We start from the raw sequence: 17564 nt of genomic DNA, 5'->3' as shown, positions 1-17564 counted from the left end.
GAAAAAATGTGGAACTGATATTAACATCACGCAGAGGACACTGTGCATGTCATGCAGTTATTTTCTATCGTATTAAAGTTACTTTTGTGCGTATGGTATGAGGTGCAGTACTGTACAATATTGTTTGCATATGCGCCTGTTGTAGTTTATATCCTTGAAAGGATGGAGAAGAATGGAGGAAAACCGCGCCAGCAGCATTATGGGTAAGTCTCAGTTTCGTGTTGCATTGTCTTGTCTATCATGAAGTCAGAAGTTAATAATTATGTAAGGCAAAATAAAGAGTTTAGATTGTGATTGATAGCAGGACCACAAGAAGATCCCGACATTACGACAGCAAAAGAGTCAAAGACTCCGGGAATCAAAGGCTTGCTGGAATGGGCTCTTTTGGAACTGGTGCTAAATTTAAATAAAACTATTTTGAGCTGTAAGACACAGATGTCGCTCAGGATATTGCACAACAAAACAGTGCATGATACACTTTTAACATGAACACTGTGTCGGGACATATTACAACACCAATACAGCAATATAAGCATTACTGTAAAGCTTTAGATAATGTACAGTGGGTCAAAAGACTGGAGTCTTGTTGGGATGAAATAGACATTTCAGATTGTAAAATTCATGGTGCTCTTGTACGGAGCTCCTAAAGGGACTGAAAGTCTATATATATACACAGTACAGGTCAAAAGTTTGGGAACATTACTATTTTTTATGTTTTTGAAAGAAGTTTCTTCTGCTCATCAAGCCTGCATTTATTTGATCAAAAATACAGGAAAAAAAAGTAATATTGTGATGGTTTTCAATTTATTATACTTTAAATTATCATTTATTTCTGTGATGCAAAGCTGAATTTTCAGGATCATTACTCCAGTCTATCACATGATCCTTTAGAAATCACTCTAATATGATGATTCATTATCAAAGTTGGAAACAGTTCTGCTGCTTAATATTTTTTCATAACATGTGATACTTTTTTACTTTGATGAATAAAAATTAAAATAAATAATAAAAAAAAGAAGCAAATTTTTTAAAAATAGAAATCTTTTGTAACAACAATATACACTACTGGTCAGTAATTTGGGGTCAGTAATTTTTCTTTTTTTTGAAATAAATCAATACTTTTATTCAGCAAGGATGTGTTAAATTGATAAAAAGTGATATATATTATTAGAAAATATATTTTTATTTTGAATAAATGCAGTTCTTTTTAACCTTTTATTCATCAAATATATTAGGCAGCAGAACTGTTTCCAACACTCATAATGAATCAGAATATTAGAATGATTTCTGAAGGATCGTGTGATAGACTGGAGTAATGATGCTGAAAATTCAGCTTTGCATCACAGGAATAAATTATTTTTTAAAGTATATTCAAATAGAAAACTATTATTTTAAGCTGTAATAATATTTCACAATATTACTGTTTTTTTTCTGTATTTTGATAAAAAAAACGCATCCTTGATAAGCATTAGAGACTTCTTTCAAAAATATAAAAAACTTAATGTTTCCAAACTTTTGACCTGTACTGTATTTTTTTTTTTTTTTTCAAAGGTCCCTTTGGGGGCTCTCAGCAACTTTAACTTTATGTACATTATCGGTCAAAAGTTTGGAAACATTTTAATGTTCTTGAAAGAAGTCTCTTATGCTCATCAAGTCTTCATCATCATCAAATCTTCAGTGTCACATGATCCTTCAGAATCATCCTTGCTGAATAAAAGTATTAATTCCTTTCCAAAAAAATAAATAAAAAATACTGACCACAAACTTTTGAACGGTATTGTGACAATTATATTTCTATTTTAAATAAATGCTGTTATTTTTTAAAAACTTTTTATTCATCAAAGAATCCTGAAAAAAGCATCACAGGTTATTAAAAAAAAAGCAGCAGAACTGTTTCCAACACTGATATTAAATATCATTAGAATGATTTCTGAAGGATCGTGTGACACTGAAGACTGGAGTAATGATGCAGAAAAATCACCTTTGCATCACAGAAATAAGTTATATTTTAAACATATTCAAATAGAAAACCCTTATTTTAAATAGTAATAATATGTCACAATATTACTGTTTTTTCCTGTATTTGTGATCAAATAAATGCAGGCTTCTTTCAAAAACATTACAAATAGTAAAGTTTCCAAACTTTTGACCGGTACTTGACAAAAGATTGTGATACATTTTATATATCATTATTTGATAATTATTTAAAATACCGAGAATCCAGGTAAAGTTAAACACATCCATGCTTCTGTGTATTACATAGAGGTTGATAATGCATTTCCTTGCAGGCTGGTTTCGTCAGCATTTTGGAAAACAAAGGAATGAGTCGGACCAAAGCAAAGCAAGCACATGTTCTCAGAAGTGCTCGTCTGGACCCTCCAACACCACATCCATCTCCTCTTCCTCCTCTAAACCTTCAACAACAGCGTCGAAACCGTCCGCCTCAGGAAAGCCTCTTCCCTCTGTGCTCTTCTCATCCTCGCGCTCATCTCGCAGATATGACGTGTGTGTGTGTCACACCGAGAAGGACATTGATCTAGCTCAGAGTCTGGCCTGTTTCCTTGAAGATCCCTGCAAAGGCCTGCGCTGTTTCCTGCATGACCGGGACTGTCCTCTAGGTGGCGCTGTGTCCTCTGAGATCCTGCAGGCCGTGCGGGACAGCCACTGCTGGGTGCTTCTGCTCACCCCACACTTTCTGACGGATGAGTGGTGCTTATATCAGATGCACCAGGTCCTGTCCGAGGGACCCATGTCCCAGAGGATCATCCCTGCCGTTATGAACATGCCCAGATCCCAGATCCCGCTGGAACTGCGCTTTCTCTACACTGTGGATCTGAATGCGAACACAGAGTTTGGCTACTCTCAAGTGTACGAGACCGTGCTTCAGTGTGAGTAGAATGTTTTGTAGGTCTATACAAATGAATCGGCGACTCTACTGATTTGGTGTTATCTTTAATTTAGTGGTTGCAGGTTCAGAAATATTCAGGCCTATACAGTTAAGATTTGTGTAGGCCTACTTGAATTGCATATAAAATTACCATCCCTTTGAATTACACAGTTTTAACATAAATATATACATAATGATGCATATTTGTAAGTCAGAACCTAAATGATACAGGTAAGATTTCTGCAATAGTACTAATGAACTGAATGCATCACTTATCATTAAAAAAACCCAGTTTGTGAGCTGGGAACCTTCAACAGATTCTGATCTGATGACCTTAAACATCTAGCAGATATGTTAACAGTCACAAGTTCAGATAAATAAGGAGGTGTCATCCCATTTAAAACCTCAAAAACAAAGAGTAAAATCTTAACAGTTATCGTAAGAAGATAACAAGACACATCAGCCACAAACAATGAACTGTAAATGACAAGAAATGTTAGTTTCAAACATAGAAAGCAAAATGAAACATGAGCAAGATACAAAATAGAGGAAGACACCAAAACTAGTTCAGATATGTTGACCCTTTTAAAAAGTGTGCTTAATTTTGTACTTATAATGGACATCTTAAAAGCTCTATAAAAGTATTTATACACTGTATTTTGATGGTCCCTTTTGAAAATTCTTAACAGTTTTAACATACATACTGATGCATATTTGTCAGTCATACTGCAATAGTACTATGCATTTTAAATACAATAACCAAATTTATCAATAATAAACCCAGTTTGTTCACAATCTCATGCATTTAAACTGGTAGCCATATTTGAACTTTTTAATGGAATAAATGCACGTTTTCACAATGAACTGTCACACTTCTGGTGTGTTATCACACTACGCCCAAGGAAGTGCTGATACAAAGTCAAAACGCAGGAGAATCAAAATGCACGTTTTCACAATGAACTGTCACACTTCTGGTGTGTTATCACACTACGCCCAAGGAAGTGCTGATACAAAGTCAAAACGCACGAACACACTCCATAAAGACAATACAGCACAAAGAACTAAGGAGCTAATTAACAGGGAACACCTGAACTGAGGAAACTAATCAAATCAGTGGCTATAGAGACACACATGTGAAACGAGGATGACTGAACTAAGAGAACACACTGAGAGATAAACATTCAGACATGAACTGGACAGAAAACCGATCAAAAACACTCTAAACATGAACAAATAAACTCAAATCCTGACATGATTTATGCTGATTTGAATAATACATTTTAAAAATATTATTAATAGTAGTATGTTAGTAACTCTCTTGAGTAGGTACTTTGTGACCGCTATAAAAGTATGTTATAAATAGTATGCTATGAATGTGTGTAATATATAAATGTAAATTGGTTGTACTACTTCCACCATGCTGTCATTATCACGTGACCTCTATTCATAAATCCACAAGTAATAGCCTAGATCATCCGAGTACTTTACACCTATGAGCACTGTGAATTCAGACAAACTTCTTTTGTCATACTGTATACTTTTTTTCTCCTACTATATAGTCGTGTTAGGGGGTAACAGTTTAGGGCCCAAGGACCAGATGTTTGAAAGAAGACCCGGAGTCAGAATTATAATAAATTGAAGAAAAGTTTGCAGTTTCATCAGCAGAAGTTCAGCTTCAAGACTCACACAGGAGTTCGTAGGCCACTCTGTTTCCGTTACAAAGATCACAGCAGACACACACACACACACACACACACACACACACGCACACACACACACACACACACAGCAGTTATACCCTTCACCAAGGTCTACGCTACAGCTTTACTTCAGGTTGAATGATTCTGATTGGCTAAGAAAAAGATAAACATTGTAAATTTATCACATATACAGATAGACGGAAGAATATCTCCATCATGCGGCTGACACTCGGACCCTGAAGTTAGGCACGTCGTGACCTTCCAGGTCGCAGATTTGGGTCGCTGGGCGCCAGTCTGTCCCGAATAACAACTCAGTCAATCTCCAATAATGCCAGTGGTTCCTTAACCTGTAACCAAAAGGACTAACACACACACCGACACACAGCTTTCCCAAGGTTGGATTTGGCCAGGCTCTAACTATAAACAGGAGAATCGTCTCAAAACATCAAGATAATGCGTTCTTTCTCTCAAGGAGAGGACACTTTAGTCTAACTGGAAAGTAAGGCTTTAACAAAGAGATGGTCCCTTAAACTAAGGACTTCATTGAAGTCTTTAGTTGACAGGGTACCCTAGAAAAACAGATGTGTGTATTGACACATGTTGAAGACCTTTCTCAAACAAAACATCTTTCCATATTTCATTTCTGGAAGCCGGGCTAAATGAGCAAGCACTGTTACTGCATTCATATCAAATACAGACATTAGAGAATACATGAGAAGAACATTTCAGTGATCACACTGGGAACTTCTAACAAAGTAAAATCTCACAAGCTTAGAGAAGTCATTCAACTCATGTGATATTTAGAAGGAAAAATAATGATTAATACCTTAATTATAATCGCTCATTACACATTGAAGCAGAAGTGGATTCCAATCCCCCCCCACCATCCATTTCAGTCGAAGTCCATAGCAGTCGATTGTCGAGTTCACGCGCGTGATCATAGGTACTAAACTTATGCGCGTGAACTCGACAGTCGACTACTGTGGCCTTCGACCGAAAACAGGATGTAAATACAGGTATGAGCGCTGGCTGAATTAACATCATTTTTATTCATATCTTTTTTTTTTATCAATGACAAAAACACAGATTTTCTCCTACTTAAGTGTGTCAAAATCACTCTTGCATTTAATATAAATTTAAACTATACATTTTCAAGTGTCTGAAAACACTGCATTCAGTTCGCAGTTGAGTACTGTATATTCTTTTAAAGTAGGCCTATATCATTTCTACAATAAGTAGGCTTCTCTTTTAAGTAAGTAAGTAAGTAAAGTTTATTTATAGAGCGCTTTTCACAGATAAAATCACAAAGTGCTTTACAAGGTGCAACCACATTAATATAGCCTACAATCAATACAAAATGTAAAAATTTTAATCAATTAAAAGTATGCTAAAGTGCACTTCTTTCCACAAGGGGACTGACAACACGTTGCTGCAGCTCATTGGTTCATATTAGGGGAGAGTGGGGTGATTTGTGCCAGGGGGGGGAAGTAGTTCCATGTTTCTGGAAAACCATAGAAGAAATTGGTCATGTGACCACATAATTTTGAAAAGCAATCACTTTTACTCGTCCTCCAAAGAAGAGAGACACATGGCATGAGAGTTAAGCACATTTTAGTGCAAAAAATGTTTTTTCCCTTTCAAAGTAAAATTTCTATGATTAAGGTTTTTTGATTGTAGTGTCTGAACAATCATAGACAAGTTTGAAAACATTTCACACATGTTTTAGTGCTTAAGTAGGCTACACAATGAGTCTATACAGTTAGCATGATGTTAGCTTTTAACTGCTGGATCATGCTAGTTTTTCAAACTTGTGGGTCTGGGGTGATTTGTGCCAAAGGGCATGGGGTAAGTTGTGCCAGATCCAGACCACCTAGAGACCTACATACTCACAGGGGATAATCTTGAGAAGTGAGGAGATGGGCATGCCTCATCATTGTTTGACTTAGGCCTACCTGCTATTTGTTTAATTTAGCTAACACTGATTTCAGTTTTGAGTTTGCACTATGTTAATAAAGAGAAGTTTTATTCCGTTTTTAAGTGGCCTATGTCACAATAGGATGCTTAGAAATTAGCCTAGTCACTTTATTCTTATATGTTACATAATTGACAGACAGCGCTATGTCAACAGGCATCTATTGCCAACGCCTTTTTGCCTGAAATGATTCACTAATATCATTTATTGTGTTGCTATGGTGCTCTAAATGGTTGCTAGGGCGTAGCTTGATACCTTCACATCACAATGATCCTGATAGACTGATTGGTCGTCTGAGTAAAATGAGCCCGCCCCCTTGTCTCTATGACACTGTGATCCAGAGTTATGTTCAATACAAAATCCCTATGCAATTGACCATAGTAGGAAAAACGCATGCTATGATATTCCAGGGTGACAATATCTAAATAAACCTTAAATTAGTAATTTTGTATTGAATTTATCTTGCTTTCATATAGCATTACGGTTCATAACATTAAAATGTTCTGTTTTACTTCAGAAATCACTGGCACAATTTACCCCCAATGTATTCACCCAAAGGCACAACTTCCCCCGCACCAGGGGCAAGTTGTGCCATGAGACCACTTTTTTCCAAGAGCTATATTTCTGAAACAATTTATTTCAGATCCAAAGTTATTGTTCTCAGGGATGCACCACATCCTGAAATATATGTACATCCTTAAGTTGAAGGCATTACTGCCATGGCCTCACTTTAAAGTCACTTTGAGTAAAAACTGGCACAACTCACCCCGCTTTCCCCTACGTATCACAACCCATAACTGACTGTCATGATATCAAACCACAGCGTCTTAATACTCTGGATGCCGATTGGTAGATACAGTGCTCCAGTCATAATATATACACTGTATATTAACAGATATGATGCAAACCTGTTCTGTGAAACACAAAATGAAATATTTTGCAGAATGTTCAGTGTGTTTCCAAAAAGCATCGTTATCCAACTATGTTTGCAAGTTCTGTCGTTATCATCATAGTTCAACGAGTCTGTGTTTCCCGAAACCATCGTTACAACGAACATTCGCAAACAGCATCGCATGGTTGTGTGTTTGAGCGACAGATCTCAACCTGTGGTTAGAAGAAGAGTTTCAAGTTTGCATGACATGTGGACTCAATAAATCCTGATCTTGAGCAAAATAAGCAAACTGACATTCAGGACAATCTGTGTCTTTTATTTAGAATACATACAAATGTAATTTACGTCTTTTAGTTTGTCAAGAGATTTAAAGTGTCGTTTCTGAAGAGTGCGCATGTGTGAACGTGCTCTAGTGCGTAAGAACGAGCCTATGATTGAATCTGGAAATAAAGCAAAATAACTGAGAAAAATGAGAAATAGTCCTCAGATGTCATGTCTGTAATTTATAGCAGAACATCTAGCGTTAATTCGATCTCAAACAGTTTCATTAAAATAAGTTATTACTCCACCACGTGCGTGACGTCATAAACCAACATTCGTGACTAGCTAGTTGATTTCTTCAACAATGCATCGTACTATAGAGGGTTTTCACTACACGTCATCAATCTGGAAGTCGGCCATTTTGGAGGCACTGAACGTAAACAATGCCACCGAACTGAACGGACTTGCAAATTTGGCTGATTATTACTGCTGAAACATGGTCGTGTTTTGGTCTGTAGTAATCGGTCGCACCGATAAAAAACATTTCGAGTTCTATAGACTGCCGAAAGTTAAAGAGAAGAGTGCAAAAAAAGATGGCGTTTGTGGTTGAGAGAGGCACAGCACCAGCCACATGTGTAAATGAAGCATTGGCTATGGCTAAAATGGTGACGTGAAGTAGTTCACTATGGCTACATTCACACTGTCAGTCCAAATCCGATTATCTTTGTATCCGATTATCTTTGTAATATGATCTATAATGTCCACACTGTGTATCGCAACTGTTCAGATACGATTTGTGTGAGTCCACGCATCAGCTCTTTGACAATACGGCAATGATGTTGCGTTGATGGAGGGGTTTGCATTTGCAATAGAAATGTTGTTGCTGGTACTGTATGCACAACTCTTTTTCCGCGCCGGTTTCAAAATACGTTTTAAAAACAATAATTTTCTGCTCGTCCGGCACTTTGCAACAACACAGCCTTGTTTCGGCAGCGACTTTCAGCATGTTCCCTATGACAACGTCTGATGTTTACATTTTACGTGGCGTGAGAAAGTCACATAAACCATGCTGAATCCGATCAGAGCGTTCAGACTGAAGTGGATTTCCTGATATGTGATTTGAATAGGATTTCAAACCACATATGGATGTAGCTTGAAACGGATTTCATGTGCTTTTTTGGACTGACAATCTGAACGTAGCCAATGTCGGGATTAGAAATAGAATGAAGAATTGCAGTAAGGACTAGAGAAGCTAGCTCGTTCGGATCTTTACCACATATTAACTTAAGTTTGTCAAAATTTTGCGCACTTTCCTGCTTACTACAGTAAGTCCTGTATTCTGTAAGTCCTTCTCTATATGATTTCGCAGCTTCCATGTGTTTTTTCCGTGGTTTAGACATCATAAATTAGTGTAACAATGTGTTCAGTAGTACATAAACAGTGCAATCCATGCCGTTGTTTACATCCGAGTACCTCCAATATGGCCGCGCATCCGGGTCACTGATGAAATCGAAAAAAGTACCATGAAAGTCAAGTCACATATTGCGCTTTTTACAACACAGATAGTTTCAAAGCAGAAAATAATGCAACAATTTTATTTTTATTTTTTTCAGAAGAAAAATAGCTTCACAGTCAAGCTTAAGTAAGTTCAGTGATGTTTCATTTTTGTTGTAAAAAAGTTATTTATTTAGTTCATTTATATATATATATATATATATAGCTGCTCTGGAGAAACCTGTGATGTCATCGTCCAGCTCAGTTCAGTTCTCATATAATGGTGTCAATGCAGGAAGATCAATAATATTTTTGAATATTAAATGGAATTAAATTTAAAGTAATCCATAGTAATGCAACTCATGTGCAAATTCAATAATTTAAATAATTTACTTATATAATAATGAAATAAAAAAAGAATATTATTAACTAAAAGTTTTACCTTTTCTCCTAACATGTCATGCTTTTACACTTTGAACCGCGCCACAAATTATGTTTTTTTTGCACAATTTGTGTTCCTCCTGATTCTGTTCTCTTATAGTTTAGGCTATAGTGGAGAAAGTGTTTTGCTGTGCCCAAAATGTTCTCCCATCAGAGATAAAGCATAATTTCTGTAAACCAGACGGGAATGTTTATATTTATATCTTTCCCACACTGATTTTGGGAGATAATTATGTTTTGTCTCGTCTGGAAACAGAATATAGATTCTCAACAACATGTTTCTTTTTTTTTTTTCTTTTTTTATACAGATTTGAAGGACATGTGTGAGAAGGAAAAGTCCAGCAACGAGTCTCAGTCCCACAGCTGAGAAGACACTATCAGCATCCATTGTATTGACCGCAATGACATTATTCTTCACTTCCGAGAAGTGACACGCAAACAAGCCAAGTTGTACCGTATATCCTCCTGTTATGTTCATGGGTGTTACCCAAGACTTTCATGAACACATTTATATTGTGTTAAAAATATCTTGTGAAATGAGCCCTAGATGGCAATAGAAAGTCACAATCCATGAGCTCAAGCATGATGAGACATATGTTTCCCTTTCTGTTTTTAGGTCAAAGTCAGATTAGAGAAAGTGCTTATGTAATATACCCAACCAAAAATTATTTTAAAATGATTATCTCATTCAAATACACCCACCCACACATACATGCATATGCACAGAAGGAAATTACAACAGCTCCAGATATAAATGACATGACTGGCATTTACTGCGATGAAGAATCTCATCAGTATTAAGTATCAGTATTATTACATGCAGATATTATCTTAGCCATCTGTGGTTGAAACTGTGCCTTGAGGAAGATGTTTCACTGGCATTTCAATGCTTTCAGAATGGGTTTAAGCCACAGTTGGATATGTAAACCAACAGGACACCTCAAAGAACTGCACAGATATGATTAAATGTTCTTGGCAAATAACATGTCTCATGTCGTAATCCTCATCGGCGAACATGGCTCCAAGCGTTCAACACAGTTTCAGTAAAGCCCACATTAAATTGGTCGTAAAATCCACAAACAACTGTTTGGATGATTGTGCAATACTACTTTACTGCGGGTTCACAGATGAAATCAGAGTGTAAGTGTAAGTATGTGGATAATAACAAAACCTTGCATCAGAGGAACTGAGAGAAATACCACTTACTTAGAAAGAGCTGGTTTGTTGGAGGATTATATAAGATTATGCTGTATTTAAAATTAAGCCCACTCTGATACAATGCTCATTTTGTTTCTTGTGTGTGTGTGTGTGTGTGTGTGTGTGTGTGTAGTGTTGTAACATGTGATCAGTTGCAACACTGTCAGTTTAATGAGTCGGTAAAGAGCTGTGAGGATGTCATCAATATCATACACTCTCGCGTCACACTTTTGAGCTCACAGAAGGAGTGGCATGTTACTGTGAGCAACGTTGTGCATTTTGTGACCAAAAAAAAAAAAAAGATTTTCAGGAAGAAAAGTATTTTTTTTTAATCAAGATTATTTTTTTGCCTAGCAATCATTTAATTGTAGATTCTGTTTTTTGAATCTCTCTAGTTTAATTTGATGCTTTGCATTAATGCATAACTTCTAACCCACATGCTAAAACAGTTAGCCAAGACTGTTAGGGGTGGTGATAGGTAATAAAGATAGTTCATTAAAAATGTTACAATTACCCCTTATGAGTTTTTTGCTGCACATTGAGGGATTTGTGGCAAATATGACTCATTGTTGTAAATGCGCATGTCTTATCGGATAAAAACATTATCCGCCTCAATTGAGCTCATGCACTTTTTTTATTTGTAGCAGACACATGTGGCTACCATGTCTCAACTTCTGAGAGATCCTGCACAAACAACCATCAGTGCTACTTTCATCCCCAGTCTCTTTATATATATATATATATATATATATATATATATATATATATATATATATATATATATATATATATACGATCATTTTAAGACCTTTGCTGGCGACAGTTCACCTCTTTATCTTTCTTTACCTTCATCTTTTATAGAAATCAGGAGTTTCAGTCCATCCATAATGGTTGGTGAAAGAGAGATAGATGGATCATGGGGGCCTTTTAGCAAGGCCCCCATGCAGGAGACAGTGATGAGAATAATACATGTTGATTAACAGTTTCTGCAAGCCAGGATGATGTGATATTACCAGAAGCCGTCCTGCTGAAGTGAAACCACAGCCACTGAAGATGACTGATTATTATAGTCGTGTCCAACAAAAGCATGGAAGAAATGTCTCCGGATAATATTTGTAAAGTGGAGTTGGTTTTCCCTATTGACGTAATGACTTGCGCAATACTGTTGCCAAACCACCCTAGATATTATCTCCTTTATTTTTTGTTTTTCACCTCAATTAAATGATTAACTAAAGAAATCAATATTTCCTTAAACACCCACTTCTGTTCAGGTTTGAAGGTTTGAAGGCTGATAGAGTAGTTCATATATCAGCACGGTAAGTCCTCTCTCATCGCATTTGTTTATTTGTGTGAGTAATGGAAATGTGAACATTCCTTTAGTGATGTACAGTATAATGATAATATTTTGTTTATTTTCAAAACTTTTTTTAAAAAGGTAATTTATCTTATTTTAATGATGTTTACAGATACTGGACTAAAACAACTTTTCCGCAGCCCTCTTCAACTCTCTTATTGTCATATAAAAACAAACTTACTGTTTTTAATATTAATCTTTGGCCTTTAACGATGAAAATGTAACTGTTTTTGGAACTTTGTTTAGCTCATTTTACTTGTGTGTCTAAATGATACCAAATTGATTAGTTGCAACGAATGAAGACTTGAGCTATTAATAAAAAAAATAATAATAATTAAACAGTGAACTTGGTTTAACGTGTGTGAATATGTGGTGGAAAAATTCAAATTGCTCTGCCATATTTGCAGAATAATTTCCCCTTTTTTTTTAGAGTGTATACACTTTGCAGTAGATCATATGTTAGTTGTGGTTTTACCAGCAGGAACTAACAATATGTCTGTCACTTGGTTGCTACAGGGCTCACTTTTTTTGCGTTAGGCTATCTTATCTATCTATCTATCTATCTATCTATCTATCTATCTATCTATCTATCTATCTATCTATCTATCTATCTATCTATCTATCTATCTATCTATCTATCTATCTATCTATCTATCTGTCTATCTGTCTGTCTGTCTGTCTGTCAGTTCATTGAACACGTTGCCCTTTTGTGACCTTACAACGGGATAAGTTTCCCCAATGCAACTACTATTACAATCAGCTATGAAGCAGCAAAACGATTAATAAAACAACAAACGTGTCCATCAGAAAATGTAATGATATATCCAGTATAGTTTCCAGTAAACATGAACGACTGAAGTTTCTCACACATCCATCCACCAGTCGTTGGCGAATGCGCATGCGCCGGCGGACAGTCTTCAGTGGGTACTGGGTAGGGTACACTCTGTGCAGTACAGTGATGAATGGTGACCCCACTGAAGGAGCCTAGCGAAAACAACGACCGAAAGATTTTAATGTTGTCGGGAGCCAAACGAAGCGATTGTTTCCATTCCGGGTTTTTCAACGTGACGCTGAAATCAGTGAAGTCATCTAACGGCGCTTCCCATTTGAAGAGCAAAGACGCCCGTGCGCGCGCACTAAATATCTCAACTTTCCCCGTATGATGTGACTGTACAGCGATCTCGATCTGGGGGGAGAGGGGGACTATCCGGACAATCCAATTCCCCTTTACGGACTATCATTGTGTTTTGTATCGATATCTAGATACGTGCATGCTGGTAAGTTGATTTACGTCTCATCCAGTAAGTTTAGCTCTTTGAGCTGTGTCTCAAAATCTCCTGCGCTGCCTTTATACTCCATGTTGATGAGACCCGAACATGCTGTCTATGCAGGCAGTTCACTAAGTTTTGAGACATAGTCTACATCTGTGGCCTCGAGTTGAAACTCAACAATAATACATACGTGGTTTTTGAGCAGTTCTTAACATTGTTTCGACATAATGCCTGTCAGCAAAATCAGAATGTTACATTGTTTCCAGTGTAAAATAGAACGTTACTATCATAGAACATAGAATGTTGCATTGTTGTAACAATGTTACAGAGTAACATTATCAAAGACCTCTTATATATATTTTTTCATGTAGAACTAAGATTTATCGGGTACAAACATTTTAAAGGCGCTGTTGCCAGTTGATGATGCAATATCTATCCGTTAGTTGGTGATGAAGTTGTGTCTAGTTGGTTTTCTGTTATTTACCTGACGCTTTTATCATAACACTTTAGTTTACTTTAGTAATCAATAATTAAAAACTACAAATGAGCAATGTGCTATTAACACCCTAGTAATACTATTAACTAACAAGAAACTCTGAAGAAGAATGTAGGAACACTTGTGTCATCATCATCACTATCCAAAACCTTTTTTAAAAAAGCTAACATTGACTATTTATTTATTTATATACAGTTTTCATTTCATTTTCATGTTTCAAAGAGTTATCATGCTTTAAATTTTAGAATACTGATCCAAATCATTAGCAATCCCTTCTGAAGGATTTGGTAACTCGAGTCATTACTAGTGGGTTACCATGATCTTCACTTTAAAATTAACTATACATTATTCACATTAGTTATGAACCTGTATTTAGTAGCTCTTAGTAGTCAGCTGGGAGGTATTAAAAAAATATTACTGATAACTACCTATCAGTACTTGAATGTTAGGGCGTTACTCGTCTGTTCCTGTGTAGATATTCATAAATGATGGAACAGTATTCTACTCTTGCAGGTTTAAGATGGTCTTAACTGGTCTTGTTGGTCTCCCAGTCTGGCCAAGCAACTGTTCATCTGGTCTAACTCCTGTTTATCTGGTTTAGCTAGGTGTCCAGAACCTCTCTAAAACCAGGCTGGGAGACCAGTGAAGACCAGCTTCAGCTTTTAGCAGTGTACACTACTCCTTCTTTGCAAAACTCCTTTTATTTAATGTGTCCAGTCCGCTGTTAATGCAAACTGTGAATCAGCTGAAATTGAGCCCAGTGTCAATATTAATCTTTGGCGTTTTGCAAGCCAAATGTAAAAGATGGTGATTTGCAAACAGGCTTGTTTGACAGAAATGCAAATATGTCAGGGAAATTTTAAGTATAAGGTTTGTAACACTTTTTTAGTTATAAATGTGAGGTTGATTTGTTGATTAGTATTATTATTATTTATCATTATAATAATGTTAGTAATAATAATGTTGGTCTAAAAATTCAGAAGGCCTTTATTAACCCCTGGAGAGCCGCGTTGAGCACTTTTATCACGGATGGATGCGCTTTGATGGACTTCCAAAAAATATATTCCCATTGACTCCCATTATAAAGCTGGGAAGAGCCAGGACATTTTTTTTATATGTAACTCTGATTGTATTTATCTGAAATAAGATATACACCTAGGATGGCTTCAGTGTGAGTAAATCATGGGCTAATTTAAATTTTTGGGTGAACTATCCCTTTAACATTGCAAACTGGTATTTCTTATCATATTATTTTAAAGGGGTGGTAAAACACCTTTTTTCGAAGGCTTGATCGTGTTTGTGGGGTGCACTGTAACATGTGTTCATGCTTCGTTTTTTAAAATTCGCATTATTTTTCACATATTTAACCATTATTCTACACTGCTCTGTCCCTCCTTGTGAAAACGGTCGGATGATTTCCTGGTTCTAAGAAGCCCCGCCCTCAAAAATACGCAATGGGCTCAGATTGGTTTGCTGGACCACTGTGTTGTGATTCGCTAACCGCCAAGTGCACGTTGTTTCGGAAACGCCCCTTACCCTCACCGGTAGTTTGTGCTTCAGTAAACAACGGCGTTAATATTCCCATACCAGTTTGAGCCCGAATCAGACCCAGAGAATGTTAGTGGAGAGGATCGAGCAGAACCTGTTCAAGAACGGCTGTTAAAGGACGTTTCAGAAAGGTATGTTTTTTTTTTTAAGACTGCAGATCTATTGTGATCGCTATATGACACTGTTACTTTTGTATATTTAAAACGATTGTAGCTAAATATCTGTCGCCGGAACTATTAACCCAATACGAACACTAAACATCGGCTTTATAACAGTAGCCAAATCAAACACAAACCATGTTTAGCATGCCTGTAGATAAACAATACATAAAAGCTATAATCAAAGAATAATTTACAGTGATCACATAAACGACAACAACCACGAACATTCAAAGTTCGCTGCGCTGGTGATATTAAACAGAAGTTTGTATGTGTTTGTCGGATAAGTATGAATTAACGTTAGCATTTAACAAACTGGTTTGTGGAGACAAACAGCATTGTCCTTCGTTTACTTGCTCGCTACGATGTACAATTAACAATACAAACTATTACAGGAAAACTCATCAACGAAAAAATAATACTTACATGTTGTGGCTCGTAAACAACAGCTTCTGTTTTTAAAGTTGGAACTGCTCGATCTTTCAGGACAAGCCGTTGTGTGAATCCTGCATTGTAACTCGTGTAGATTGAGGAAGCTTTCCTCCAGAAAATGTGCAGCACAGAGAGCGACATTTGGATTATAATTATGAGGGACCGAGTTAAAAATAAATTGTAACCGTCCTTAGGAAGACTGAACAAAGTGGACCTGCAATCTGGGTGAAAATAACAGCGTTTCGACGGCATAGCGGCAACGGCACTCTACTACCACAACAACTCTTCTCCAAAGCAACATAAAATGGCATCGCCCCCTCTATGTATTGTGTTCCCAGAGGAGGGGTTTATGTAAATATTGGGCTTAGTGATGTCAGCAAGCCCACAGGAATGTCGTGTAGTCCCTATTGGCCGTTTCTGTAGTTCTTAGAAATTGAATTCTTTAAAAGCAAATATATCCCTTTGCTTTAAACTTTGAACGTTGTAACTTTGCAGATGTTGTTTATGCTCAAACAGCAACATTACACACTAACTAAAGTTAGAAAAGTGAAATCGTGTTTTACCACCCCTTTAATGAATTACAGTATTGTATTCATCATCTCATTGGTTTGTAGCACACATAGTTTTACCGTTTACTGCACTTTGATATTCTTCCAGTTATTTACTTATTACAGCTAATTATTCAGAAGTCTCGCACATTCACAAAAAATGTTTATGTCCTGTTGCAAAATAAGGTGGATAGCAGACAAATGTCACTTGTCAAAACGTTTAAATAAGCATTTTTTTGATTTGCTCATGTGAGACGTTGCACTTGCAAAATCACACCTTGCACAAGAGGGAAGAAGCCTTGTGTAAGAAACATCTTGAGTGATCTTAAAGGCGTTTAATGTATTTGCGGCAAGGATTTGAGACAGGATGTTTGAGGTGGCTCCTCCTTTGAACGCTTCTAAATCCTTGCTATTGCTCAGATGACGTCTGTCTCTGTAAAGTGTTGCAATGTTTGCAAACTGTATCAAAAGTGTCATTTGGATAAAAATGTTTACAAGAGAACAGTTTCAGATCTACGCCTTAAACTTAATAACCTTAACCACTGTGACCATCACACACTTACAGTGCACACACTGAGACATTTGAAACAGTTATCAAATAGTCATTCACTTAATGTCATGCTTACATTGATGCACACAGATTTGTTTTGCTCGTGAAGAATCACAAGTTCTTCAAATGTCAAAAGTCTAGGCTTTTTCCAAGCAACTTTTTCTCGTGGTTTTGCTGATAAAGGGCCAAGCTGTGCATGGTTTTGTGAGACTATATGTGGCAGTTTAGGTTTTTCTCAGCACACAAATTTACCAAGAAGACGTGAGTGTGTGACAGTTCAATTTCCCTTTCTTCCTGTTTCTTAGTGAGAAGTTTTTCTTAGTTTTTCTTGACTAAAAGTCAGCTTTCTACGTCATATTAAAG

At 36.6% G+C, this 17564-nt stretch overlaps 2 protein-coding genes across 4 annotated transcripts in view; both read left to right on the top strand.

Moving 5' to 3' along the window:
- On the top strand, positions 1 to 11131 carry tirap (toll-interleukin 1 receptor (TIR) domain containing adaptor protein). Its single transcript, XM_081373331.1, has 3 exons — positions 1 to 203; positions 2289 to 2888; positions 9956 to 11131. The coding sequence occupies exons 1-3, from the start codon at positions 173 to 175 to the stop codon at positions 10012 to 10014; spliced, it is 690 nt and encodes a 229-aa protein (XP_081229457.1). The 5' UTR covers positions 1 to 172; the 3' UTR covers positions 10015 to 11131.
- Positions 11132 to 13094: 1963 nt separating this feature from the next.
- Positions 13095 to 17564, top strand: part of st3gal4 (ST3 beta-galactoside alpha-2,3-sialyltransferase 4) — a 50766-nt gene continuing 46296 nt past the window's right edge. For all 3 annotated transcript variants that reach the window (XM_081372673.1, XM_081372672.1, XM_081372671.1), the window contains exon 1: positions 13095 to 13475. The gene's annotated coding sequence lies outside the window, so the exon portion shown is untranslated. The remainder of the gene's footprint in view (positions 13476 to 17564) is intronic.

The sequence above is a fragment of the Scardinius erythrophthalmus genome (assembly GCF_964197995.2).
Source record: "Scardinius erythrophthalmus genome assembly, chromosome: 8".
In the NCBI taxonomy this organism is placed as follows: Eukaryota; Metazoa; Chordata; class Actinopteri; order Cypriniformes; family Leuciscidae; genus Scardinius; species Scardinius erythrophthalmus.
Note: the sequence above shows the minus strand (reverse complement) of the source record. Positions and strands in the feature narration are given on the sequence as shown.

What these genes read in the sequence shown, in the direction of transcription:
- tirap (XM_081373331.1), top strand. Translation starts at nt 173, where the DNA reads ATGGAGGAAAACCGCGCCAGCAGCATTATGG. An exon ending in CCGCGCCAGCAGCATTATGG is followed by an intron (nt 204 to 2,288) that starts GTAAGTCTCAGT and finishes ATTTCCTTGCAG; the next exon opens with GCTGGTTTCGTCAGCATTTT. An exon ending in GTACGAGACCGTGCTTCAGT is followed by an intron (nt 2,889 to 9,955) that starts GTGAGTAGAATG and finishes TTTTTTATACAG; the next exon opens with ATTTGAAGGACATGTGTGAG.